General features: G+C 41.9%; 1 protein-coding gene and 1 long non-coding RNA gene across 2 annotated transcripts in view; one reads left to right on the forward strand and one right to left on the reverse strand.

Moving 5' to 3' along the window:
* LOC148149646 (uncharacterized) overlaps window positions 1-27,530 on the forward strand; it is a 38,245-nt gene that overhangs the window by 4,277 nt on the left and 6,438 nt on the right. The gene's annotated exons all lie outside the window — the stretch shown is intronic.
* The window catches only part of mcm6 (minichromosome maintenance complex component 6), a 39,643-nt gene continuing 38,810 nt past the window's right edge, over window positions 26,698-27,530 (reverse strand). Inside the window, exon 17 of the mRNA XM_043694025.2 lies at window positions 26,698-27,514. Coding sequence (XP_043549960.1) covers window positions 27,395-27,514 — 120 coding nt within the window. The 3' untranslated portion in view covers window positions 26,698-27,394. The remainder of the gene's footprint in view (window positions 27,515-27,530) is intronic.

The raw sequence follows: 27,530 nt of genomic DNA on the forward strand, positions 1-27,530 counted from the left end.
GCTATCCATGTTGGAGTGCTGATCATAGAGTGTGGAATGTAACAGTGGTTCTGTGTATGCTCAGTTTAGAGGGAACCTAGATTCACAAGATTAGCATGCTCACCAATCAGAGTCTGCCTGCCTTGTCTGAGATTTAAGATTGACATTTAACTGTTTTTGTTGTATCTCCATGTCAGTGATAGACTGAGTGATCACTACAGTGTGGAAACAGCCCATTCAGCCCAACAAGCCCATACCAATCCTCTGAAGAGTAGCCCATCCACATTCTGGATTAGTGGTGCTGGAAGAGCACAGCAATTCAGGCAGCATCCGAGTACAGGCAAAATCGACGTTTCGGGCAAAAGCCCTTCATCAGGAATAAAGGCAGAGAGCCTGAAGCATGGAGAGATAAGCTAGAGGAGGGTGGGGGTGGGGAGAGAGTAGCATAGAGTACAATAGGTAGGTGGAGAAGGAGATGAAGGTGATAGGTCAGGGAAGAGAGGGTGGAGTGGATAGGTGGAAAAGGAGCTGGGCAGGTCGGACAAGTCCGGACAGGTCGAGTTACTGGAGGTTAGAAACTAGGATGAGGTGGGGGAAGGGGAAATGAGGAAACTGTTGAAATCCACATTGATGCCCTGGGGTTGAAGTGTTCCGAGGCGGAAGATGAGGCGTTCTTCCTCCAGGCGTCTGGTGGTGAGGGAGCGGCGGTGGAGGAGGCCCAGCACCTCCATATCCTCGGCAGAGTGGGAGGGGGAGTTGAAATGTTGAGCCACTGGGCGATTTGGTTGATTGATGCGGGTGTCTCTGAGATGTTCCCTAAAGCACTCTGCTAGGAGGCGTCCAGTCTCCCCAATGTAGAGGAGACCGCATCGGGAGCAACGGATACAATAGATGATATTAGTGGATGTGCAGGTAAAACTTTGATGGATGTGGAAGGCTCCTTTAGGGCCTTGGATGGAGGTGAGGGAGGAGGTGTGGGCACAGGTTTTACAGTTCCTGCGGTGGCAGGGGAAAGTGCCAGGATGGGAGGGTGGGTCGTAGGGGGGCGTGGACCTGACCAGGTAGTCACGGAGGGAACGGTCTTTGCGGAAGGCGGAGAGGGGTGGGGAGGGAAATATATCCCTGGTGGTGGGGTCTGTTTTGAGGTGGCGGAAATGTCGGCGGATGATTTGGTTTATGCGAAGGTTGGTAGGGTGGAAGGTGAGCACCAGGGGCGTTCTGTCCTTGTTGCGGTTGGAGGGGTTGGGTCTGAGGGCGGAGGTGCGGGATGTGGATGAGATGCGTTGGAGGGCATCTTTAACCAGGTGGGAAGGGAAATTGCGGTCTCTAAAGAAGGAGGCCATCTGGTGTGTTCTATGGTGGAACTGCTCCTCCTGGGAGCAGATACGGCGGAAGCGGAGGAATTGGGAATACGGGATGGCATTTTTGCAAGAGGTCGGATGGGAAGAGGTGTAATCCAGGTAGCTGTGGGAATCGGTGGGTTTGTAGAAAATGTCAGTGTAAAGTCGGTCGTCACTGATGGAGATGGAGAGGTCCAGGAAGGGGAGGGAGGTGTCAGAGATGGTCCAGGTAAATTTAAGGTCAGGGTGGAATGTGTTGGTGAAGTTGATGAATTGCTCAACCTCCTCGCGGGAGCACGAGGTGACGCCAATGCAGTCATCAATGTAGCGGAGGAAGAGGTGGGGAGTGGTGCCGGTGTAATTACGGAAGATCAACTGCTCTACGTAGCCAACAAAGAGACAGGCATAGCTGGGGCCCATACGTGTGCCCATGGCTACCCCTTTGGTCTGGAGGAAGTGGGAGGATTCAAAGGAGAAATTGTTAAGGGTGAGGACCAGTTCGGCCAAACGAATGAGAGTGTCGGTGGAGGGGTACTGTTGGGAACGTTTGGAGAGGAAAAAACAGAGGGCTTGGAGGCCCTGGTCATGGCGGATGGAGGTGTAGAGGGATTGGATATCCATGGTGAAGATGAGGCGTTGGGGGTCGGGGAAACGGAAGTCTTGGAGGAGGTGGAGGGCGTGGGTGGTGTCTCGAACGTATGTGGGGAGTTCCTGGACTAGGGGGGATAGGACAGTGTCGAGGTAGGTAGAGATGAGTTCAGTGGGGCAGGAGCATGCTGAGACAATGGGTCGGCCAGGGTGGTCAGGCTTGTGGATCTTGGGAAGGAGGTAGAACCGGGCAGTGCGGGGTTCCCGGACTATGAGGTTGGAAGCTGTGGGTGGGAGATCTCCTGAGTGATGAGGTTCTGTATGGTCTGGGAGATGATGGTTTGGTGATGGGGGGTGGGGTCATGGTCAAGGGGGCGGTAGGAAGAGGTGTCCTCGAGTTGGCGTTTGGCTTCAGCGATGTAGAGGTCAGTGCGCCAGACTACCACTGCGCCCCCTTTGTCCACCCTACCCTATTACTCTACATTTACCCCTGACTAATGCGCCTAACCTACACATCCCTGATCACTATGGGCAATTTAGCATGGCCAATTCACCTAACCTGCACATCATTTGGATTGTGGGAGGAAATCAGAGCACTCGGAGGAAACCCACGCAGGTGTGGGGGAGAACGTGCAAACTCCACACAGACAGTCACCCAAGGTGGGATTTGAACCCAGGTGCCTGGCGCTGAGGCAGCAGATCCAACCACTGAGCCACTGTGTAACCCCTATTAATCGAGCATCCACTTGACATGCTATATAAACTAGTTTCCCTTTCTTCAAGTGTGTTTCTTGGGATGATGAGACAAGATAAAAATCTTGACTTCTTGTCTCTTTCAGCAATATTTAAATTCTCGACTAACAAGTAGTTATGGGGTTAATTGTATATTCCAAAGTTTACTTTGAAATTATTTTAATGTTACAATTCCTAAATAAGCAAGAACAAAGTTCGAATGTTTTATATTACCTTAATCTGTAGATTAGATTATTGATGGACCATTATTATTGTGAGTTGTACTTTTCAGTTTAAATGCTGATCAAGTATAAAATTTAATGATATGCACTTAAGTTAAGCATATGAACAATTTGTGGCAGACTTTTTAAAAAACTAATACTTCATTTTGCTTGTTGACAATTCCAATATACTGTATAATACCAATAGAAGTCATTATAGAAGGCAATAATGTGTTTCAGTGAGCATGCGCAGCAAACTGAAAAATATCCCAAAGCACTTCTCAGTGGCTCAACCTACTGAAAAAAAGCAGGTATTTGGTGATCAAAAGCATGGCCAAATGTATAGGCTTTAACAAGCTGGGTAGTTGCTTCTGGAAACCTATTTAAAGGTGATTGTTGTATCACCCAGCATTGTTCTAAGTTTCCTGGGACTACAAACCTCTGTGAGAGCATTATTTTCCTGTTCATGGACAAGTTACATTTCAAAAGTCAACTTTCACAAAGTTAAGGGCAATTTGTTGATTTCAGTGTTTAATATTACACATTACTGTGTTGTGGTAGTACATGCACCTTAGAGGAACATTGTGGTCCTCAGGTGTTCCTATTCTCCTTCTTCGCTCAGGACCCATTCAACCTCCATTTCTCACCGGACTCAAAAATCCATCTATCCTCTATCAGGCCATGTTGCATTCTCAATGCTCTCTCCCCATACCCATGTACACCTTTTAGTGTCTAGAGATCTATCTAAATCTTTCTTAATTGTTTTCAGTGATTCACTTTCCATAGCTTTATGCAATAGAGAATTCTACTTATTTGCCAATCTCTGAGTAAAAAAATTCCTTATCCTGATATTGTAGGCATCCTTATGTTGTAGTCATCCCAGCCAGGGGATACATCATCCCTGCACCCAATCCGACCAACCCTGTCAGTATGTTATACATGAGATCCCCTCTCATTCTTCTAAACTCCAATGTATACAACTCTAGTTGATTTAAGTCTGTCCTCATATGAAAATTCTGCCTTCCCAGGAATCATCTGGTGAAACCTTGCTATATTGCCCATTTGGTAATTATATTCTTTCTTAGGTATGGAAACTAAAACCGTGCACAATGTGTATCCTCATCAAGGCCCTGTACAGCTTCAGTAAGACTTCCTTGTTCCTGTACTCAAACCATTTTGCAAGAAAAACCAATATACTATTTGCCTTCCTAAGAGTTTGCTGCATCTTTACACTTACTTTTAGTCACTGGTGTACAAGGGCACCCAGCTTTCTTTGAACATCAACATTTCCCAGTTAATTGCTATTTAAATAATACACTGTCATTCTTTTTTTCTGACCAAATTCGATTACTTCAGACAGATCCACATTACACTGCAACCGCCACAAATTTGGCCACTCACTCAACTTGTCTTAATCATCATGAAACCTCTTTAATTCTCCTCACTCACTCACAATCCCATCTAGTTTTGTGTCATCAGCAAGTTTGGAAAAGCTTTTGGGAAGATCCAAATATACTGTATCCATTAGCTGTCCATTATCTATTCATTATTTACATTCTCAAAAGGTTCTATGCTTGTCTATCATGACTTTCTTTACATATATCCATGTTGGCTTTGTCTAATCCTTTTGATATTTTCTAAGTGCCTTGATATCACATCCTTTCCTATAGAAGCTAACATCGATAGTGGCTACCTGGCATGTAATTCTGTTTACTTCTCTCCCTCCTCTTTTTTAGATAATGAGGTTAAATTTTCCACTCTCCAAACTCCTGAATTTGTTCCAGAATCTACAGAATTTAGGAAGATGACAATCAATGCATCCACTATTTCCATGGTCATCTCATTTCATGGCTTTTGAACCTGTGCAAACTTGAGAGGTTTAAGTGTATAAGGATGTTGCTTAAGTAGAACCACATTTCCTACATTGATATCATGCATAATTAGATTAGAACTTCCCAATGTATTCCTACATCTTTCAGGTCAATTCAATTTTATCTGAAAGGTAACTCAATAATTTATCTAAATCTTTGAGAACTTCTACATTGTCCAATTTAACTTGAGGATTCCCCAGATTTAGAATCGTCTGAATTTGGTTCTTCACTCTGTGTTGTAACTAGTAACACAATTTTCTTTTACTCTCCTTCTCTACCAAAATACATGTTGAGCATATTCAAATGATACACTCTATGAAATTTCTTTCTATCTGGTGTTCTTACCAAATAATTCAGCTCACTCAATTTCCTTTTGATTTGATAAAACCCACTAAACTTGCCTACAAAGATTAATGTACACTAACACTTTATCATTAAGAACAAAATTGTTAATTTTTGATTTTTTATCTGCTTCTAGTTTCATCTCATGCTTTGTTACTTTTAAATGCTCTCTAGCCAGCTCATCTGCTCTATTTAGTCTCTCTCTAAACTTTAACATATAGTTCAAATATGTGATCTCTGAACTCTGATTCACCAATTCCTCCTTAACTAATTTCAGTGGTTCTCTCATCTCATGCCCAAAAACTAATTCAAATGGACTGAATTTCATAGATTCATTAGGTGTATCCCTAATTGTAAAAATTACGAATGGAATTCCTTTATCTCAATCCTCTGAATAGTCTTGAATATAAGCCCCCAGTGTGGTCTTTAAAGTTTAATGTCATAATTGTAATGCTTCCTGCAATTCTGGATGCTACACAATGAATTTGAATTGTTTTATTCCTAAACTATCCAAAACTTTTTTGAATAACTTTGATGTAAAATTTACCCTTTATCTGACTGTATTTCTGAGGGTAATCTGCATGATGAGCGTGGTGCTGGAAAAGCACAGTAGGTTGAGTAGCACGGAGGAGCAGGAGAATTGACGTTTCGGGCATAAGCCCTTCATCAAGAAAGTACCACACTTTTAAATCTCCACCTCCAGTATCTACAGTTCTTACTTTCTCCTGTGGGTAATCTGTATCTAGTAACAATTTTAAATAACTCTTCTACAATCCTTTTTGGCCATGATGGAATGGTCTCTGAAAATCCGTCAAAGCCACAAGACACCAGATTACATTTCTTCTGGAGTGCTGCTCCTTCATCAGGTGAAGTACAGGGAAGTGCGTGTGCACAGAATTTATAGGCGGGGAGATCATTGCAAGATATTTCTAGGTAATTAAGAGTGTCAAAAGATAGTACAAATGGTGTGAGTGGAGTGTCAACATGCTGAATTACAAGCCTTTGCAGTTGATCAAAAGTATCAGACAGCTTATTAACGAGTGAAGAGATGATGTATGATTCAATTATTTAAGACATAGAAATAATTACACAAATCAAATATAAGATGGTACCAGAACCAAAAACACCTCCACACTCTGGAAATCAAGTAGATACATCCACTGTGGCCAGCAAATACTGATTCCCACCATTTGTTCTATCTAAATGTCTTAAGCAGTCAATTAAAAGGTAATTGTAAAAGGGTTCCTCAAATGCGAGAAAGGGTATTAAGGGTGATGGTTTCATCACTGCCTGAAGTTTTCCTGTTACCTGACACTTACGAGATGTCCAGCAAAAGTCAACCAAATCCTTAAGTGAAATTGTGAGATGAGCTAAGAGGAAAAAGGAAATGTACATAAGGTCTAGGCGACTGAAGACATATGAAGCTTTGGAAGAATAGTGGAAACATAGGACCAATCTGAAATGAGGAATTAAGAGGGCTAAAAGGGGTCATGAGATATCTTTAGCAAACAGGGTTAAGGAAAATCCCAAAGCCTTTTATTCATATATTAGCAGCAAGTGGATAACTAGAGAAAGGATTGGCCCACTCAAGGACAAAAGAGGGAAGTTAGGCGTGTAGTCAGAGAAAATGGGTGAAATTCTTAATGAGTTACTTTGCATTGGTATTCAACAAAGAGAGAGACATGACAGATGTTGAGGTTAGGGATAGATGCTTGATTGCTTTAGGTCAAGTCGGCATAAGGAGGGAAGAAGTGTTGGGAATTCTAAAAGGCATTAGGGTGAGCAAGTCCCCAGGTCTGGATGGGATCTATCCCAGATTACTGAGAGAAGTGAGAAGGGTAATAGCTGGCGCCTTAACAAATATCTTTGCAGCATCCTTGAACACAGGTGAGTTCCTAGAAGACTGGAACATTGTTAACGTTGTCCCCTTGTTTAAGAAAGGTAGCAGGGATAATCCAGGTTATTATAGTCCTGTGAGCCTGACGTCAGTGGTAGGGAAGCTGCTGGAGAAGATACTGAGGGATAGGATCTATTCCAATTTGGAAAAAAATGGGCTTATCAGAGATAGGCAGCATGGTTTTGTGCAGAGAAGGTCGTGTCTTACCAACTTAATAGAATCATTTGAGGAAGTGACAAAGTTGATTGATAAGGGAAGGGCTGTAGATGTCATATACATGGACTTTAGTAAAGTGTTTGATAAGGTTCTCCAGGTTGATGGAAAAGGTGAAGTTGCATGGGGTCTATGGTGTACCAGCTAGATGGATAGAGAACTGGGTGGGCAACAGGATACAGAGAGTAGTGGTGGAAGGGAGTTTCTCAAAATGGAGACCTGTGACCAGTGGCATTCTGCAGGAATCTGTACTGGTACCACTGTTGTTTATGATATACATAGATGATCTGGAGGAAAGTATAGGTGGTCTGATTAGCAAGTTTGCAAATGACACCAAGATTAGTGAAATAGCAGTTTGTGAAGGGGACTGTCAGAGAATGCAGCAGAATATAGATAGAGTGGAGAGTTGGGCAGAGAAATTGCAGATGGAATTCAATCCCGGCAAATGCGAGATGATGAACATTGGAAGATCCAGTTCAAGAGTGAAGTATACAGTACATGGAAAAGCCCTAGAGAAATTTGATGTTCAGAGGGATCCGGGTTTTCAGGTCCATTGTTTCCTGAAGGTGGCGATGCAGGTCAATAGAGTGGTCAAGAAGGCATACGGCATGCTTTCCTTCATCTGCTGGAGTATTGAGTACAAGAGTTGGCAGGTCATGTTACAGTTGTATAGGACTTTGGTTCAGCAATATTTGGAATAGTGCATACAGTTCTGTTCGCTACATTACCAAAAGGATGTGGATGCTTTGGAGACGGTGCAGAGGAGGTTCACCAGGATGTTGCCTGGTATGGAGGGCACTAGCTATAAAGAGAGGTTGAGTAGATTAGGATTAGAAAGACAGAGGTTGATGGGGGCCTGATTGAGGTCTACAAAATCATGAGAGATAGGGCCAGGGTGGATAGCAAGAAGCTTTTTCACAGAGTGCGAAACTCAATTACTAGGGGTCACACGTTCAAAGTGAGAGGGGAAAAGTTTAAGGGAGATATGCATGGAAAGTTCTTTACACAGAGGGTGGTGGGTGCCTGGAATGCATTGCTAGCAGAGGTGGTAGAGGCGGGCAGGATAATGTCATTTAAGATGTATCTCGACAGATACATGAATGGGCAGGGAGCATGGGGATACAGGCCTTTAGAAAATAGACGACAGGTTTAGATAGACGATCTGGATTGGTGCAGGCTTGGAGGGTTGAAGGCCTGTTCCTGTGCTGTAATGTTCTTTTTTCTTTGTTCGTATGCAGTCTAGGCAATGAAAATGTTTTTGTATTTTGGCTTGAGTTTTCCTTATTTCCAAATTCCTATTGGTAATTCATATGGTACCCACAACACCTCCTTTCTATAACCACCATTAATACAACTTGATGAACATCTGCCCATTATTCATCCACCTGAACATGTGATGATCTCCATTTTCTCATCAAGACTTCATTTTTAAGATAGTAACATTCTGGAATACACTCAGATTCTTCTTCTGTGTCTGCTTTTTGACACAACTGCTTTAGTTTTTTATCTTTCTGTTGTAATTCAGCTACTTTCTCTGAATTGAAAATATCCAATTTTCTCTCCACCTTTCTTGTTTCTTTCTAATCACTTGATCAATCATAATTTCTGATAATTGTAGGAACCCGACCTTTTGTAAGCAATAAATTTAAGGAGACAGCAAAGTTCAGACACGTGGTAATTAATTCAAGCATTCATTGGTATAATGCAGGGAGAGGTCAAAGACCATCCTGAATCTGGCCTTCACCTGAGGTCTCAGTCACCTCCTTAATGTTTAGCTCAGATCAGAAGGAAAATCAATGATTCTCTGACTCTAATACAAGCAAGTTGTATTTTATACATTTTCTTGTTACTTTAACAATGGAGGCACATTCTTCTTTTCCCTGTATAATGTTGGTTAATTGGTGTTGGGTTGTCTAACTATGATTGGACTTTTAGTACATCACTCTATAGTAGTAATTGCTTGTGGCTGTGATTTGATTGGGCCATCTTAGGATGTGAGAAGTTGAAGTTTTCATGGTGTTGTGGACCAAGCCAGACCCCCTCAAAACATTTTGAGAAAGTGTCCCAGATCCTAACTTTGCTAGTTTTAAGTATGTGTAATGCAGATATTCCAGGAGGCATGTAGCTGGTCAACCCACTGAGTTTTAAACAAAATAGAATTTATTTACAAGATTACTGAATGAAACACAAACAGAAGAGACCAGAATACTGAATAACTTAACCAATCTAAAACCCCAACAGATTATCCCAACTTAATGATGTTGTTCCCAATACTTAGTATAATCCCCATAAACGCCCCTTGGCAAAAAAGGAAAAATCAGACACTTGGCTTTAGAGGAGAGATGTGTGAGAGAGAATATCAGCATGGACCTGCTTCTTTGGGTTCAGCAGCTTCAAAAACTCTACTGCTGAAACCAAACCAAACCAGAGAAAAGCTGAGCTAGGAGAACTGGCTACTCCCCTTTCATTGTACGTGTATCTGTTAGCTATAATCAAAATGGCCCTAAAACCCTTCCAAGCCCAGACTTTTCGGAGTCTGTGGTTTTTATGACCTCCTGAAGAAAAAAAGTCAAGAATGCCATAACCTTATTAAAGGAGCAGCATCATCACAATGGTTACTAGTGATCCTTATCTCTCAACTATGACGTGTGTGTCTGCATATTCTTCTAACTGTTGTCCTTGTTCAGAGATAAGGGAGAGTCCTTCCATATCTTGTGGTTTTATTTTATTATTTGTGGGACTTGGGCATTGCCCTTGAGAAAGTGGTAGTGAGCTGCCTTCTTGAATTGTTGCAGTGCACTTGCTGTGGATTGACCCATAATGCCAGTAGGGAAGGAATTCGAGGATTTTGACCCGACGGATGTGAAGGAACGGTGGTGTATTTTCAAGTCAGGGTGGTAAGTGGCTTGGAGGGGAACTTGCAGGTGGTAGTGTTCCCAAGTACCTGTGCCCTTGTTCTTCTAGGTGGAAGTGGGTGTGGGTTTGGAAGGTGCTGTCTAAGGATCTTTCGTGAATTTCTGCAGTGCATCTTGTAGATAGTACACACTGCTACTACTGACTGCAGGTGGTGAAGAGATTGAATGTTTGTAGTTGTGTCAATCAAGCGGGTTGCTTTGTCCTGGATGGTGTCAAGCTTCTTGACTGTTATTGTAGCTGCATCCATCCAGGCAAATGGGGAGTATTCCATCACACTCCTGATTTGTGCCTTGTGGATGGTCAATAGATTTTTGGGTGCCAGGAGGTGTGTTATTCGCCGCAGTATCCCTAGTCTTTGACCTGCTCCTGTAGCCACTATGTTTATGCGGTGAGTCCGGTTGAGTTTCTGGTCAATGGTAACCCCAAGGGTGTTGACAGTGGGAGATTCTGTGAAGGTAATAGAGTTGAATGTCAAGGGGTGGTGGTTAGAGTGTCTCTTATTGGTGATAGTCATAGTCTGGCATTTGTGTGGCACTAATGTTACTTGCCACTTGTCAGCTCAAGCCTGAATATTGCCAAGATCTTGTTGTATTTGAACACGGACTGCTTCAGTATCTGAGGAGTCACAAATCGTGCTGTATGTTGTGCAATCATCAGCAAATATCCCCACTTCTGACCTTATGACAGAGGGAAGGTCATTGATGAAGCAGATGGAGACTGTTGGGCCCAGGACACTACCCTGAGGGACTCCTGCAGAGATGTCCTGGAGCTGAGATGATTGACCCTCCACAACCACAACCATCTTCCTTTGTCCCAGTGATGACTCGAACCAGTGGAGTGTTTGCCCCCGATACCCATTGATTCCAGTTTTGCCAGGGCTCCTTGATGCCATACTCAGTCAAATGCGGACTTGATGTCAACGGCTGTCACTCTCACCTCACCTCTGGAATTCAGCTCTTTTGCCTGTGTTTGAAACAAGGCTGTAATAAGATCAGGAGCTGAGTGACCCTGGCGAAACCCAAACTGAGCATCACTGCATTTTGTGTACAGGACATACCTGGGCAACTTTTCACACTGTAGGGTAAATGCCAGTGTTGTAACTGTACTGGAAGAGCTTAGCTAGGGAAGCGACAAGTTCTGGAGCACACGTCTTCAGTACAATTGCCGGAATGTTATCAGGGCCTTTGCAATGTCCACTGCCTACAGCCATTTCTTTATATCACATGGAGTGAGTTGAATTGGTTAGAGACTGGTATCTGTGATGCTGGGGACCACTGGAGCTCGAGATGGATCATCCACTCAGCACTTCTGACTGAAGATTGTTGCGAATGCATCAGTCTTATCCTTTGCACTGATGTGCTGGGCTCCTCCATCATTGTGGATGGGGATAATTGTGGAGCATCCTCCTCCAGTGAGTTGTTTCATTGTCCACCACCATTCACGACTGGATGTGAAAGGACTGCAGAGCTTAGATCTGATCCATTGGTTGTGGGATCGCTTAGCTCTATCACTTGCTGTTTATGTCATTTGGCATGCAAGTAGGCCTGTTTGGTAGCTTCACCAGGTTGACACCTCATTTTTAGCTATGCCTGGTGCTGCTCCTGGCATGCCCTCATGCACTCTCCATTGAACCAGGGTTGATCCCTAGCTTGATAGTAATGGTTGAGTGGGGGATTTGCCATGCCATGAGGTTACAGATCGTGCTGGAGTACAGTTCTGCTGCTGTTGATGGCTCACAATGCCTCATGGATGCCCAGTCTGCATGATCCGTTCGAACTCTGTCCCATTTAGCACTGTGATAGTGCCACACAACATGATGTAAGTTATTGTCAATGTGAAGGTGGGACTTCATCTCCATAATGACAGTGTGGTGGTCACTTTTACCTATACTGTCATGGACAGATGCTTCTGCAGCCAGCAAATTAGTCAGGATGAGGTCAAGTATGTTTCTTCCTCTTGTTGGTTCCTTCACCACCTGCCACAGACCCAATCTAGCAGCTATTATCCTTTAGGACTGGACCAGCTCAATCAGTAATGCTGCTGCCAAGCCACTCTTGGTGGTGGACAGTGAAATCCCCCACCCAGAGTACATTTTGTGCCATTGCCACCCTCAGTGCTTCCTCCAAGTGTTGTTCAACATGGAAGAGTACTGATTCATCAGCTGGTATGTGGAGGACGATATGTGGTAACCAGTAAGAGGTTTCCTTGCTCATGTTTAACCTGAAGCCATGTGACTTCATGGGGTCCGGAGTCGATGTCAAGGACTCCGAGGGCAACTCTCTCCTCCACCATTTAGCCACGACCTCTGCTGGGTCTGTCCTGCCAGTGGGACAGGACCTATCCAGGGATGGTAATAGTGGTGTCTGGAGTGTTATCTGTAAGAATGACTATGACAGGCTGTTGCTTGACTAGTCTGTGAGACAGCTCTTCCAATTTCAGCACTAGCCCCCAGATGTTGGTAACAAGGATGATGGATGGTCGACAGGACTGTTTGTGTTTTTTTTTGTTGCTTTTTCCAGATCTAAGGTCGATGCCAGGTGGTCCGTCTGGTTTCATTACTCTGTTGTGATTTTCTAGCGACTGATACTGCTGGGTGGCTTGCTAGGGCATTTCAGAGGGCAGGTGAGAGTCAACTGCTGTGGCTCTGGAGTCACATGTAGGCCAGACCAGGTAAGGATGGCAGATTACCTTCCCTAAAGGACATTAGTGAACCAGATAGATTTTTCTGACAATTTTTCAGTCTACTCTTAATTCCTGATTTTTAAAATTGAATTCAAATTCCACCATCTGCCATGGCAGGATTCTAACCTAGGCTGAAAAACTTGTAATTAGTCTTTAAACCTTTCTTTCTAATTTTTTTTAGTGACTTTTACGTTTGTGTGTGTTAAATCTATAATTTATTTGGAAACAATATCTATGATTATCTTGAAGAATCTTAGTTAAAACCTATTTGTAGTATTATAACTAATTGATAAGAGAGAAATTAAGAAAAATAATTGGTGTGAAATGTTCTAATTTTAGGATAGCAGTTTCATGTTGCACATACAATTTTACAGACAGCTATTGTTCTCTGTGCTTAGAACATTAGTTTTTCATATACTTTCTAATTTCTGTTAAACATGTACTGCAAATTGTGGTTTTCATTGGATTTTTTTATGCTGTTCTGTCATGGGCAACCCTAACAGTATTTGAGTTTCAACTTTCTTATCTTTACTGCTTGATTTCTCCTCCTGTTCCTTCTCCGGCTTTGTGATCTTGTTGCCACATAGTCAAGAGAACTCCCAGGATGTATGTCCTATAACATCTAATTTGTCTGATTTTCCATTGAGTTTTTAACCACAGTAAGCATCACTCCCTGTGATCCAGCTATATCATTACCGATCAGTTTCACAATCCTTAGCTTTGCAGATTAATTAAGATTTGAGTTCTGAATCCTTTTGGCCATGATTGAATGCTAGTATTCAGCCTGACAGAGCTCACTGTCTGGCTGCTGGCAAGCTGCCTAACTTTGAGCTCTGATTGATTGCATGTATTTACCTGCAACATAGGTCACCAGGTGTTAGTTCTTCAAATAAAACGTTCATGGCATGTTAACCCTCAAACACACAGGTACACACAAGAAAGTTAAGCTGATTGTGGCAACATGCGAGTTTCATGGAGTGTTTTTCTCCTCAAGGCCTATTGGGTTTTCTTCCCATGTCTTACCAAACAATGGTGCATGGACTATTGCAGTTAATGCAGTTACAAAATCTGATTCTCATCCTATTCCATGGCTGGAAGATTGTATTGAGAAATGGGACAAACAACTTATATTTCAAAGCTTGATTTATACAAAGGGTACTGGCAGGTACCTTTATCCAAAAGAGTGAGGCCATTTCAGCTTTCATGACACCAAAGGACTGTACCAGTTTAAAGTTATGCCGTTTGCTATGAAAAATGCACCAGCTACATTTCAAGGACTGACCAATAAAGTCATTTCGCGATTACCCAATTGCGTGGTGTACATTGACGATCTGATGATTTTTAGTCACATATGGAAGGAATATTTTCAGCATCCACTGCAATTGTTCAATTGTCTTCAGGAGACAGGCTAAGTTGCTAATAAACTTGGCTAAGAGTGAGTTTGCAAAAGCACAAGTCACATTACTGGGTCATTTTATTGGATATGGACAAATAGCCCCACAGAATGTGAAAACAAAGGTGTTATGACACAGAAGTGAACCCCTGTGTTAATTAAACCAAACACCCAGAAAAGCTCACCTTGCCTCATTAGCTGTTAAAATATGGGTGACAGATAACTCACAATTCCACTATTTCAAGAAAATAACATCAATTTATCTTTTCTAGCTCTAAAAGTGAACATTAAACAACTATTCACAATTCTAAACCTCCCTTTCACTTGATAGCTTATTACCTGCCTCCAACTTCATAACACGTATGTTGTTCAATAAGACACTTATTAAAATTGCATCAACTTAATTTAAAAACCACACAGCTGCTGTCGTCTTCTGTGTCTTCCTTCTTCCAGCTGAAGATCTCCCTGGGTCATCTTCTTTTTACTGCGAATATGTTTCAGATGAAAAGGTGCTTTTGATGGAGAGTGTTTCCTAATTTGTTGGAGAGCAAGTTGTTAGCTCTCCATGCATTTCTGTCTTGACGGCAGTTGGTCTCAGACCAATGTTCAAAAGGTCTGCATTTTATATCCCCCCAACATCAGATCGTCTCATTGGTTTAATGTTGGCAAAACGATAAATTCAAACTTGATTGGGTTTCGTATCCTCAGGCATAATTTAAACTGATTGGTTAAATTCGAATTGTTATCAAAACGACAATCAAAACTCATGTATCCATTTCACAACCAAATGTGTGTTTTCAATTTTCCTGTGCACTCTGGGACTGCTATCTACTCATATACGCTTGTAATGTCTCAGTTCAGAACAGCATTCACTCTCTTTTACACACCTTCACCTTTTAATAAAGGTAATTGAGGAGTTTTCCTTACCATCAACAAAGAGGGAAGCACTATGATTCTTGATACTGAGTAGTTTTTATTGTAATTTCATGCCAAATTTTAGCAGTGTGATTGCTCCACTAACTCACTTGTTGAAAAAGTGCAGAAAATTTCAGCTAGTGGAGGAATGTCAGAAGGCATTCGACAGTCTGAAAGCTGTGTTAACCACTGTGCTAGCCACACCTAATTACATTTTCTTTATTACTGTTTCAACTTGCCTGGGCACCTTCAGAGGATTATGCACTTGAACCCCAAGGTCCCTTTGCTCCTGTACACCCCTTAAAGCTGTATCATTGAGCCTTTGTCTCTCTGCATTTCTTCTACCAACATGCATTACCTCACATTTCTCTGAAGTTTGAAACTTACCTGTCAAGTCTCTGTCCATTATGCCAACTTGTTAATGTCTGTCTGAAATCGATCAGCATCATCCTCACAATCCATTGGTCTCTGCAGCTTAGTATCATCTGCAAATTTAGAGATTATGCCTTCAACACCCAATTTCAAATCATTTATATAAATCAGGAAAAGTAAAGGTCCCAATGCTGATTCCCAGGGAACACAATTTTCAAACTCATCTCCAGTCTGAGAAATGCCCATCTCCACCTACCCTCTGTTTCCTCTCTTTTAGTCAACTTCTAATCCATGCTGCCTCATTCATCTCTCTTTTGAAAGTGTCTCATTCATCATCCATTGCTTATTTCCACCAAACACGTTTCCAGTCAATCTGCTCCAGTTCAACTTATAGACCTCTAAAATTTGTCTTTTTCCAGTCTTGGATCTTAATCTTTGACTGATTTTTAATGATTTGGAGTTGCCGGTGTTGGACTGGGGTGTACATAGATAAAAATCACACAACACCAGGTTATAGTCCAACAGGTTTAATTGGAAGCACACTAGCTTTCGGAGCGCCGCTCCTTCATCAGGTGTGATTTTTAACTGATCTTTAAAATTATTTTCATGCTTATTATTGAACCTTATTATATTATGATCATTATTTCCCAAATGCTCCCTTACTCTGATGTTTTCCACGTGGCCTGTCATATTTCCTTGGACCAGATCCAGCACAGCCCCCTTCCTGGTAGGACAGGAAATATATTGTTCCAGATTGTTCTTCTGCACACATTGCAGGAATTTCTTCCCTTCCATGCCCCATATTGTAACTTTTTCCCAGTGTACCCTTGGGTAATTGAAATCAACAACAATTACAACCGTTCTTGTCCTGCAGATTTCCATAATCTGCCTACAAATGCTTGCTTCTACTTCCTCGTCACTATTTGGAGATCTAAAATAAATACCCAACAAGGTCACTGCTTCCTCCCTGTTTCTCACCTCCAACCATATAGATTCCAATTTGGCAACTACATTCAAGGACAATGATGCCATCTTTGACCAAGACTGCTACACCTACCCTGTTTCTATTAAAACCTTTATCATCCACAACACTATATATCCAGTTCTGTTCTGGCTGGAGCTACATTTCTGTATATGCAACATGCCATATCCCTCAGAGCAATTTTTGATTCCAGATCCCCAATCTTGCTCCCAATACTCCGTGCATTTACATATGTACAATTTAACTCCAGCCATACCTCTTCCTTGTCCATTGGAAGGCGACCATTTCTTTGTTCACTGTCAACATTTACACCTTCTCCCATTTCCTTTTCCCTGTTCTCCATCTTCTCCCTTTTGCCCTCACTGGGACTACCAAACCAAGGCCCATTGGTCAACCCAACCCCTGCTTTACGAGTATTAAATCTACCCCCACTACACTATTTAGTTTCTCAGACATGAGATTAATTCTATTTCTGCTCAGGTGAAGCCCATCTCTTCTGAACAGCTTTCTACATTAGATTACAGATTACATTACATTACAGTGTGGAACAGGCCTTCTGGCCCAGCAAGTCCACACCGACCTGCCGAAGCGCAACCCACCCATACCCCTACATTTACCCCTTCACCTGACCTGCACATCTTTGGACTGTGGGAGGAAACCGGAGCACCCAGAGGAAACCCACGTAGACACGGGGAGAACGTGCAAACTCCACACAGTCAGTCGCCTGATGCGGGAATTGAACCCGGGTCTCCGGCGCTGTGAGGCAGCAGTGCTAACCACTGTGCCACCGTGCCGCCCATAAATGGATCCTAATTTCCCAACTCTATACTTGTCGCTTCTACACCATGTATTTACCACCCTGACCTGTCTTTGCTTAAATAATGAAGCTAGTGGCACAGATAGTATTTCTAAGATTACCAGCCTGGAGGTCTTGCATTTCAGTCTACTCCCTAACTCCTGAAATTGATCCTGTGAGACCACTAAACTGTTGCTGTCGATGTCTTTGGTTCTCACATGAACAATAACAACCAGTTGTTCACTCTCCTTTTCCAGAAATTAATCCAACCACCACATTATGTCCTGAACTCTTATATCTGGGAGGCAAAAGACCATGTCGACCCACAATCTTGTCTGCAAATTAGAAAGTCTATTCCTCAAACAATTGAGTCCCCAATTATCACCACCTTGCTAGTCTGCGTACCAGCCTCCCTCTTTTCCCAGTTTAGCCTCCGGCACCATGGTACTGTGGTTTTCCCTCGAGTCATCCACCCCAACTCCATTGTGTTGCTCACTAAATAGGCATCCAAAACTTCATACCTGTTAGACAGTTCCAAGCAGTCCTGGTATTTCCTGGATCTGTTTTTTTGTTCTCCTATTGACAAATGATCACTCTTCTGCCCTATCTAGACTTATGTTTGCCTACCTATCACAATGAGGAACTATCTTCTTGGGGATAACTGTTCCAGAAACCTCTCTCCTTGTATGGTGCACAGTGAAGAGAATCATTGTTCCAAATCAGCCATATGTTGTACAAGGACTGCTACCTTCTGCCACTTCATGCGGATGACACTGTTCTGGATGTCTTCTGGATCCAAAATCTCTCATGTTTTGCATGCCACAAACAAGCTTTCCCAGATTCCCTATCATCTTTACTGATTAAAACACAACACTTCTGAGGCTCTGCTGTTTCTAAGCCATAAACAACTTTTCTAACAGACCCATTATTTTTTGGAAAGGCAACACAATAATAATGCAATGCTTGGGGCTTCACTGTTCTTTGACACTGTGAAAGCCAAATTTTTCCAGAATCCTTCTCACTCACTTCTCATTATCACCCTGTGTTCCTCTGGTTATGGGACAAAAGGATCCACAACAGAAGGGATCATTAATTAATCTTATGATTAACTGAAGGGGAGGCTAAATACAGAACAGAAGCCAATTCATCCCACCTCACCCAAGAGCTTAACCATTTGGAATATCCTGTACAGAACCACAATAAATTGGAGAACCTTGTTGAGATTGTGTGCCCGACACTGGCCATATTGGAAGGCTGGTGACCCCTGAATTTGTGTTTATAATGCAACTTAGAGGGAACATTGCTACCAGATGAATAATCTACTTCCATTATAAGTTCCTCTTGCACATCCTATTTGTTTTGACCTTAATTTGTTTTATGACATATGTTCAATTTCTGTGCAAAACTGTTCAATTCTACCATAGATTAAAATGTATGTGGTGCTGGCTGCATGCTGTGTACTGTAAAAATAAACAGAGAAAATATGAGCAATCTATAATGTGGCCCTTCTATCAGGTTGGATCTGATATTAATAACCGCGGATTCAATATTATGTATTAACTTAAGCAATACACGTACCTCACTTTGAAGTGGTTTAAATGACATAATATCCAATTGTACAAGGGAATATAAATATTATTCCCACATAATATGAACTTTTTAGATTAGATTAGATTAGATTACTTACAGTGTGGAAACAGGCCCTTCGGCCCAACAAGTCCACACCGCCCCGCCGAAGCGCAACCCACCCATACATTTACCCCTTACCTAACACTACGGGCAATTTAGCATGGCCAATTCACCTGACCTGCACATCTTTGGATTGTGGGAGGAAACCGGAGCACCCAGAGGAAACCCACGCAGACACGGGGAGAACGTGCAAACTCCACACAGTCAGTCGCCTGAGGCGGGAACTGAACCCGGGTCTCTGACGCTGTGAGGCAGCAGTGCTAACCACTGTGCCACCGTGCCGCCCACATTTGATATTTATCCCTTCCAGCTGTGCTCAGTCTATGACAGAACAAATAGTTGAGGTAAGGCTCAATGAATTGATGAACCCTTATGTTTCAGAGGTGAACACAACACAATTTTGAGATCATTTTCCAACAATCTTAAGGTCTAGTTCTTTATTTCAAATAATAAAAACGCTTTAATGCACTTGCACAGTAAAATAGCAAGGGCAAATCAGCATTTCATTTCAAACTTAATAGATATTCAAATGGAGTTTTACATTCAATCTGTGAACGAAACAAAGGGAAGAAATTGAACGTAGGAATTGGCGTGTCATGTTGCGGCTGTACAAGACATTGGCAAGGCCACTTTTAGGATACTGCATTCAATTCTGGTCTCTCAGCTATAGGAAAGATGTTGTTAAACTTGAAAGGGTTCAGAAAAGATTTACAAGGATGTTGTCAGGATTGGAGGATTTGAGCTATAGGGTCAGGCTGAATAGGCTGGAGCTGTTTTCCCTGGAGTGTTGGAAGCTGAGGGGTGACCTAATAGAAGTTTATAAGATCATGAGGGGCATGGGTGCGGAGTCCAAAACTAGAGGGCATTGGTTTAAAATGAGAGAGGAAAGGTTTAAAAGAGGTCTGAGGGGCAACCTTTTCGGGCAGGGAGTGGCGACTGTAGGGAACCAGCTACCGGAGGACGTAGTTAAAGCCGGCACATTTACAACATTTTAAAGGCATCTGACTAGGTAGAGGAATAGAAAGGTTTTAGAGGTATATGGGCCAAATGCTGGCAAATGGGACTAGATCAGTTTAGGATATTTGTTCGGCGTGGACATGTTGGACTGAACGATTTGCATCTGTACTGTATTACTTTATGACCTGTTGGAAACAGGCCTAGATGTGTGTAAACTCAAAAACTAGATATCAATTAAAATTACTTATTAAACTGCATATGGTACAATGCATTAGATAAAAGGAAAAGATTAAAGTCAGCTCATTTTCTAACTATTTCAAAATAAATATTATGTGAATACTTTAGAACATTACATTTTGTCCAGAAAGTTTTCACGGAAAATCATTAGACGCTTTCTGAATAATCAAGTAATTTGCTCCTCATTCTTTTATCAATAGAAGAATATCTATCATGACACACCTCGCACAGAATATCATCAGTTAGAGCAAAAGGCTCTGAGGGCATCTTTTTAACTGTACTCACTGTATACCCATGATTGCGTTGCCAAATACCAGACTAATGCCATTTATAAGTTCGCTGATGACACCAAGCTTTCTTAAACTCTTCATGTGGACGCACTGGTTACAAAGGCCCAACAATATCTCTTCTTCCTCAAGCAGCTGAGGAAATTTGGCATGATGGTGAATACCCTTGCCAACCTGGAGAGATGCACCATCCAGAGGATTCTGTCTGGATGTATCACTACTTGGAATGGCAACTGTACCATTCAAGATTGGAGACAGTTACAGAGAGTGGTGAACTCGGCCTGGACAATCACAAAGGCTAACCTCCCATCTATAGAATCCATCTACCAGGCCCGCTATCAAGGAAAGGCTGCAAGCATTATCAAAGATCTTAGAACTCTGTGGGAAGCGAGAGAAGTGATTGCTGGGCCTCTTGTTGAGATATTTGTATCATTGATAGTCACAGGTGAGGTGCCTGAAGAATGGAAGTTGGCTAACGTGGTGCCACTGTTAAGAAGGGTGGTAAGGACAGGCCAGGGAACTATAGACCAGTGAGCTTGACATCGGTGGTGGGCAAGTTGTTGGAGGGAATCTGGAGGGATAGGATGTACATGTATTTGGAAAGGCAAGGACTGATTAGGGACAGTCACATGGCTTTGTTTGTGGGAAATCTTGATTGAGTTTTTTGAGGAAGCAACAAAGAAGATGGATGAGGGCAGAGCGGTAGATGTGATCTATTTGGACCTCAGTAAATTCTTCAACAAGGTTCCCATGGGAGAGTGATTAGCAAGGTTCGATCTCACGGAATACAGGGAGAACTAGCCATTTGGATATAGAACGGCTCAAAGGTAGAAGACAGAGGGTGGTGGTGGAGGGCTGTTTTTCAGACTGGAGGCCTGTGACCAGTGGAGTGCCACAAGGATTGGTGTTGGGTCCTCTACTTTTTGCCATTTATATAAATGATTTGGATGCGAGCATAAGAGGTATAGTTAGTAAGTTTGCAGATGACACCAAAATTGGAGATGTAGTGGACAGCAAAGAGGGTTACCTCAGATTACAACAGGATCTGGACCAGATGGGCCAATGGGCTGAGAAGTGGCAGATGGAGTTTAATTCAGATAAATGCGAGTTGCTGCATTTTGGGAAAGCAAATCTTAGCAGGACTTATACACTTAATGGTAAGGTCCTAGGGAGTGTTGCTGAGCAGATACCTTGGAGTGCAGGTTCATAGCTCCTTGAAAGTGGGGTCGCAGGTAGATAGGATAGTGAAGAAAGCGTTTGGTATGCTTTCCTTTATTGGTCAGAGTATCGAGTACAGGAGTTGGAAGGTCATGTTGAGGCTGTACAGGACATCGGTTAGGCCACTGTTGGAATATTGCATGCAATTCTGGTCTCCTTCCTATCGGAAAAATGTTGTGAAACTTGAAAGGGTTCAGAAAAGATTTACAAGGATGTTGCCAGAGTTGGAGGATTTGAACTATAGAGCGAGGCTGAACAGGCTGGGGCTGTTTTCCCTTGAGCTTCGGAGGCTGAGGGGTGACCTTACAAAATTATGAGGGGCATGGATAGGGTAAATAGGCAAAGTCTTTTCCCTGGGGTCAGGGAGTCCAGAACTAGAGGTCATGGGTTTAGGGTGAGAGGGGAAAGATATGAGACCTAAGGGGTAACTTTTTCATGCAGAGAGTGGTACTTGCATGGAATGAGCTGCCAGAGGAAATGGTGGATGCTGGTATAATTGCAACATTTAAGAAGCATTTGAATGGGTATATGAATAGGAAGGGTTTGGAGGAATATGGGCCGGGTGCTGGCAGGTGGGACTAGATTGGGTTGGGATATCTGGTCAGCATGGACGGGTTGGACCGAAGGGTCTGTTTCTGTGCTGTACATCTCTATGACTCTATCCCGCGCTGGCAATGCTTTTCTACAACCTCTACCATTGGGGAGAAGGTACAGGAGCCTGAACATACACACCAGTCGGTTTCGTAACAGCTTCTACCCTACCTCTGTAAGAATACTGAATGGACTCACCAACTCTTAACATTCGCCTGCACCTATGCTTTTGTTTTTGCCGCTGTTTACCTATTATTTACTTATCTATTAAACTTATCTCTGTTATCTGCCTGTATTGCTCACAAGACAAAGCTTTTCACGCTGCCTCGGTACACGTGACAATAACTTCAATTCAATTCTGACCTAAGCAGAACTTGTTTCAGGCACCAGAAAGGGGAAAGTAAAACTGGACCCATCATAACACATACTGTGGCTACAAAAGCAGATCAAAGGTTTGGAAGTCTACATTAAATAAACTACCTTATGACTCTGCGAAGCCTCTCCACCATTTATAAGGCAGAAGGTGTCTGTTCTGATCAAGTTTGCAGCAGAGGACAATACTCCAGCTGGAGCTCATCCGCTCTGCCCATTCTTCCTCTCATTTATTCCTCTTAGCGTTTTTTCCTCCTGCTCACACAGCTTCCAATCATTCCCAGCCTCTGATGACTGGCAAACCTCCAATGTGGTGCAGTGATCTCCCAATGTGGTGGCCTTCCCACATAATGTGACAGACCTACTGGCTTAGCACAGTGGCAGCTTCCTGCCATGGCAATCTGAAGTGATCTCCCAGCCTCATGATCCTAAAAAGGAAGCCTGGTGTGAAGTGAAGAGTAGGTGCCAGCGTGGTCTGAGTTGGAAGACCGTGGTTCAGAATTTTTACTTCAGCTGCATAAACTGTTTCGCTATTTTCTAAGATCTTGTAAATAAAGAAGCTGTCCCGAGGCACCTTTGTACCTAAGATGGAACTAAGTGGCAACATATAAATTTTTCAAGATGACTATTAAACTAAGTAGAATTCAGCTCATTGAGTCTGTTCTACCATTCAATCATAGCTGCCAAGTTTCTCAACCCCATTCTCCTGCTTTCTCCCAGTAACACTTGACAATCAAAGACCTATCTCAATCTTAAATATACGCAATGACCTGGCCTCCACAGCCTGATGTGGCAGTGAATTCCATAGATTCACCACCCTCTGGCTGAAGAAGTTTCTTCTTATCCCCATTCTAAAAAGTTTTCCTTCATTGTAAGGCTGTACCCATGGATCCTCATCTCACCTACCAATGGAAACATAATCCTAATAACCACTCTGTCCAGCTGTTCAGTATTCTGTAGGTTTCAATTGGACCCCCCCCCCCCCACTCTAAACTGCATTGAGTCCTCAAATGTTCATGTTCAGCTTTTCATTTCTTGGACCATTCTCGTGTACCTCCTTTGAACTCACGCTTGGGCCAGTATATCCTTCCTGAGATATGGAGCTCCAAACTGCACAATACTCCAAATGTGATCTGACCAAGTGTTTCAGAAGTACATACCTTTTTTTATATTCAAGTCCTCTCAAAATAGTTGCCAATATTGTATTTGCCTTCCTAACTACTGACTCAACCTGCAAGAGAATCCTGGACTAGAACTCCCAAGTCTCTTTGCACTTCAGACTTCTTAATTTACTGCCCATTTAGAAAATAGTCAATGCTTCTGTTCTTCTTATCAAAGTTCATGACCTCATACTTAACCACTGTCATCCATCTGCCACTTCTTTGCCCACCTGTCCAAATCCTTCTGCAGCCTCCCTACTCCCTCAACGCCACCTGTCCATCGACCTATCTTTGTAACATCTGCCCTCAGTTCCATCATCTTGATTGTTAATGTATACAGTGAAAAGTTGTGGTCCTAACACTAACCCTGAGAACACCATGGTCACCAGCTGCCATCCTGAGAAAGAACCATTTATCCTCACTCTTTGCTTTCTGCCTAAAGCCAATCTTCCATTCATGCTAGCACCTTGCTTCTAACACCATGGACACTTACCTTACTCAGCAGCCTCCTGTGCAGCACCTTGTCAAAGGCCTTCTTGAAGTCTGGGTAGACAACATCCATGGCTCTCCTTGGTCTACCTGTTAGTTACTTCCCTAAAGAATTCTAGCAGATTTGTCAGGCATGACCTCCCTTGATGAAACCATGCTGACTTTGCCCTATTTTTCCACATTCTCAATGAATATAATTAGCCTTCCAACATCCAAATTGTGATACAATACTCCCAATTGCTGAGAATCCAGTTCCAAAGTTCATTACCCAGCAAAGCATACTCCTTGTTTAGCACTTCTATCATCATATCCCGGTATCACCAATGTAGATTAGCAGCATTTACTCCATGTACAAGTTACATTGCAGCTGCTTGTCAAACCCTTAGCAACCCCACCCAAACCATACAGAGCCATTGCCTATCTAGAATGTACCATACATGAGAACACCATGAACATGTTCTCCAAATTTCTCATCTTCCAGATTTTGAATTATATTGCTGTTCCTTCACCATTTGTGTACTCAATCATTCAATATGGGTATGCTGCTTGGTCCTGTATTCACTGCCCATCCCTGGTTACCTATGAAGTGGTGGCGAATTGCCTTCTTGAACCGCATTCATTTGATGTGTGTACTCTCACTAGTCCCAGGATTTTAATCCAACAGAGGGAACAACAATATATTGCTAAGTCTGGATGGTGAGTGACTTGAAAGGAGACTGGTGTTTCCATGTATCTGCATTTGCCCTTCTAAATGGTAGCGATCATAGGCTTTGAAAGTCTTGTGAAATGAGCCCATGTAATTTTCTACAGTACATCTTGCAGATGCTGCACACTGCACAATGGTAGGAAGACTTAACATTTGTGGATTCAGTGACAGTTAAAGGTGCTGCTTTGCCATGGATGTTATCAACCTTCTTCATGGTTGTTGGAGCTGCACTCATCCAGGTTATGAGGAAATCAGGAGATGTTACTCACTCAAGATTCCTAGTCTCTGACCTGATAAACAGGATTCAGTTAGTAGATTGTGGATGTTGCGTATTAGGGGAGAACATCAATTTGGAGAGAAATCTTGTTTTACTCTCAGCCTGGGACAATTCTGCATTGAACTTGAAGCTGATCATGCAAAGTACTTTCTCTGAAAAAGGGAATAGTAGTGTTTAGTAAATGTTGAAGCAACTGTTTGAAGTTAAGAAAAACAAAATTAAAAACTTTGTATTAAAGCCATCAGCAAACCACTATCAAATTCTTGAGACGGAGTTAAAATCACAGTTAAATTATGCCCAGAGAGGTGACAAGAGACTCTCTTGCAGACAGTACTGCAAAGGGATGCTTTTGAATCAACAGTATTATATTTTTAGCATGTTTGAGAATCTTTAGATGTGTGCTAAGTAGTTTGGTTTATCCTATTTGACCTTCACTTATCTTGCTGAATAAACTATTTTACTGTTAAAACATCAAAAAAACAAACCCATCAAGATTTCAGGCCAGGATCTGATATAATCAGTAATAACTTCAGTTGGGATGACAACAATGAGCCATAAACTTGAACCTCATCAGTAATACTCAAAAATAAAGTTAAAAATGCCATAGACTAAACTGAATTGAAGGGAAATACTAAAAGACTCAAGTGATTTAACTGGCTTTTATTCTCCTGGCTAAATGTTCCATTTTGTCCTGCTTACCAATTCTTGTTTGGAACAACCTCAGATGTCTTCTCCCAAAATATCTTTTCCTCTTTTCAGAAATCTGCAGAAAACTAAAAACTTTTCAATCAGGTTTTTCACTTTTTTCCCTCCAATCCTTCCTTCCTTATGTCCATGTGTGAAGTCCTTGCTCATCAGTATGCTTGTTATTGAAATATTATTCATCAATTACAGCATTTAACAAAAGCACAACATGCATTCCACAAATAACAATTTGATGTATAATGACTGCATGCTAAATTCAATTCTTGTACCTTAACTTGCAGTGGAAATTATATAATAAATTGCAGAGAACAATTAGATACAAACACTTCCTCTCAACTTCAAACCATTGCCCTGGAGCACCTTTGGAGAAAGGAAGTTGTTAAAGAAGAACCTGATTTTTACAATCTATTGTGTGAAATTTAACAAGAACTCATCATCCCATAAAAATGTACAAGTCAAATAGTTTGTAATGTGCCTGTGCCTGGTACTAATCTAATTAACCGAGATTTATCTGGAGATAGATCCCATTCTGATGTTACGGTAGGTGTCCAATTGAACATATTTTCTTTTACATCTTTCAAAAACATTGTAACTCCTATTCATGCCCTCACTGTAATGTAGTTGAGCTAATAATTAATATCTGTACAAGGGTTCAATTGATTAAACACCATTTCACTCCAGCAATAGTACGTGTGTTAGGATTGAACATACACAGTGACAGCTGAAACAGAAACATATATAGACAGAAATCCAAAGTTAGTATGACGACACTGGGAAAACATAATTTCCTTTATATTTTAATGAAGCCATTACACCAGTTTCAGGGTAATAATCTACATGAAATATATTTACAACATTGCCTCAGACACATAGCTATCTTCAAGTTAGTCTCATGGTCGACAGATTTTGCTCAGTCTTGCAAATACCTCCAAAATAAATTCCCATAAAATCTTTAGCTCAAGTTGTGATTAAATTACAACTTTCTCTCGGCTGTAGCATTTTAAAAAGAACATAATGCAACCATTGTAATCTAGTTGTAATGCATGCAAATTATCCACCCATATGATCCAAAATATCTTTGTTTCTTATTAATCTTGAATCATAAATTGTAACTGGTAATATGTAGAAAGACATGGTTAGGAAACATCTGTGCATTTTAAACTATTTAAAAAACTTTAAAGTACATATTATAATTTCCTTACATCATTCAAGCCAAAATACCTTTGGACTTAAAAAAAAACAAAAAAGGTCCTTAACATATTTTTCAAAAGTTTCAGGAACCATTGCTTTATCCTTGATTAGCACTTCAGTAACCTGTTCAGAGCTAAAACCCAAAACAATTCCATTCTGGAAGAGAATTAAATGATATCAAAACTCGTTCCATGTCTGTATTTTAGAGAGTTGCCTACTTTAGCAATATTTTTATAAGTAACAGACTCCACATTGATCTAGCGTAGATTGCGACACTCAATCTTCCAAAGCATAATTGGGATTAACAACCAAGTAGGGATCCTGCTCCAAAACTTCATCACCTTCTCCTTTTCGGCTTTTCAGACCAGTCTGTTTCAGTTCAATCAAGATATGGTCCTATCAAGAAATTACA

Source organism: Chiloscyllium plagiosum, unplaced genomic scaffold (assembly GCF_037043375.1).
Source record: "Chiloscyllium plagiosum isolate Xiang-an unplaced genomic scaffold, Cpla_swu_hap1 HiC_scaffold_7, whole genome shotgun sequence".
Taxonomy (NCBI): Eukaryota; Metazoa; Chordata; class Chondrichthyes; order Orectolobiformes; family Hemiscylliidae; genus Chiloscyllium; species Chiloscyllium plagiosum.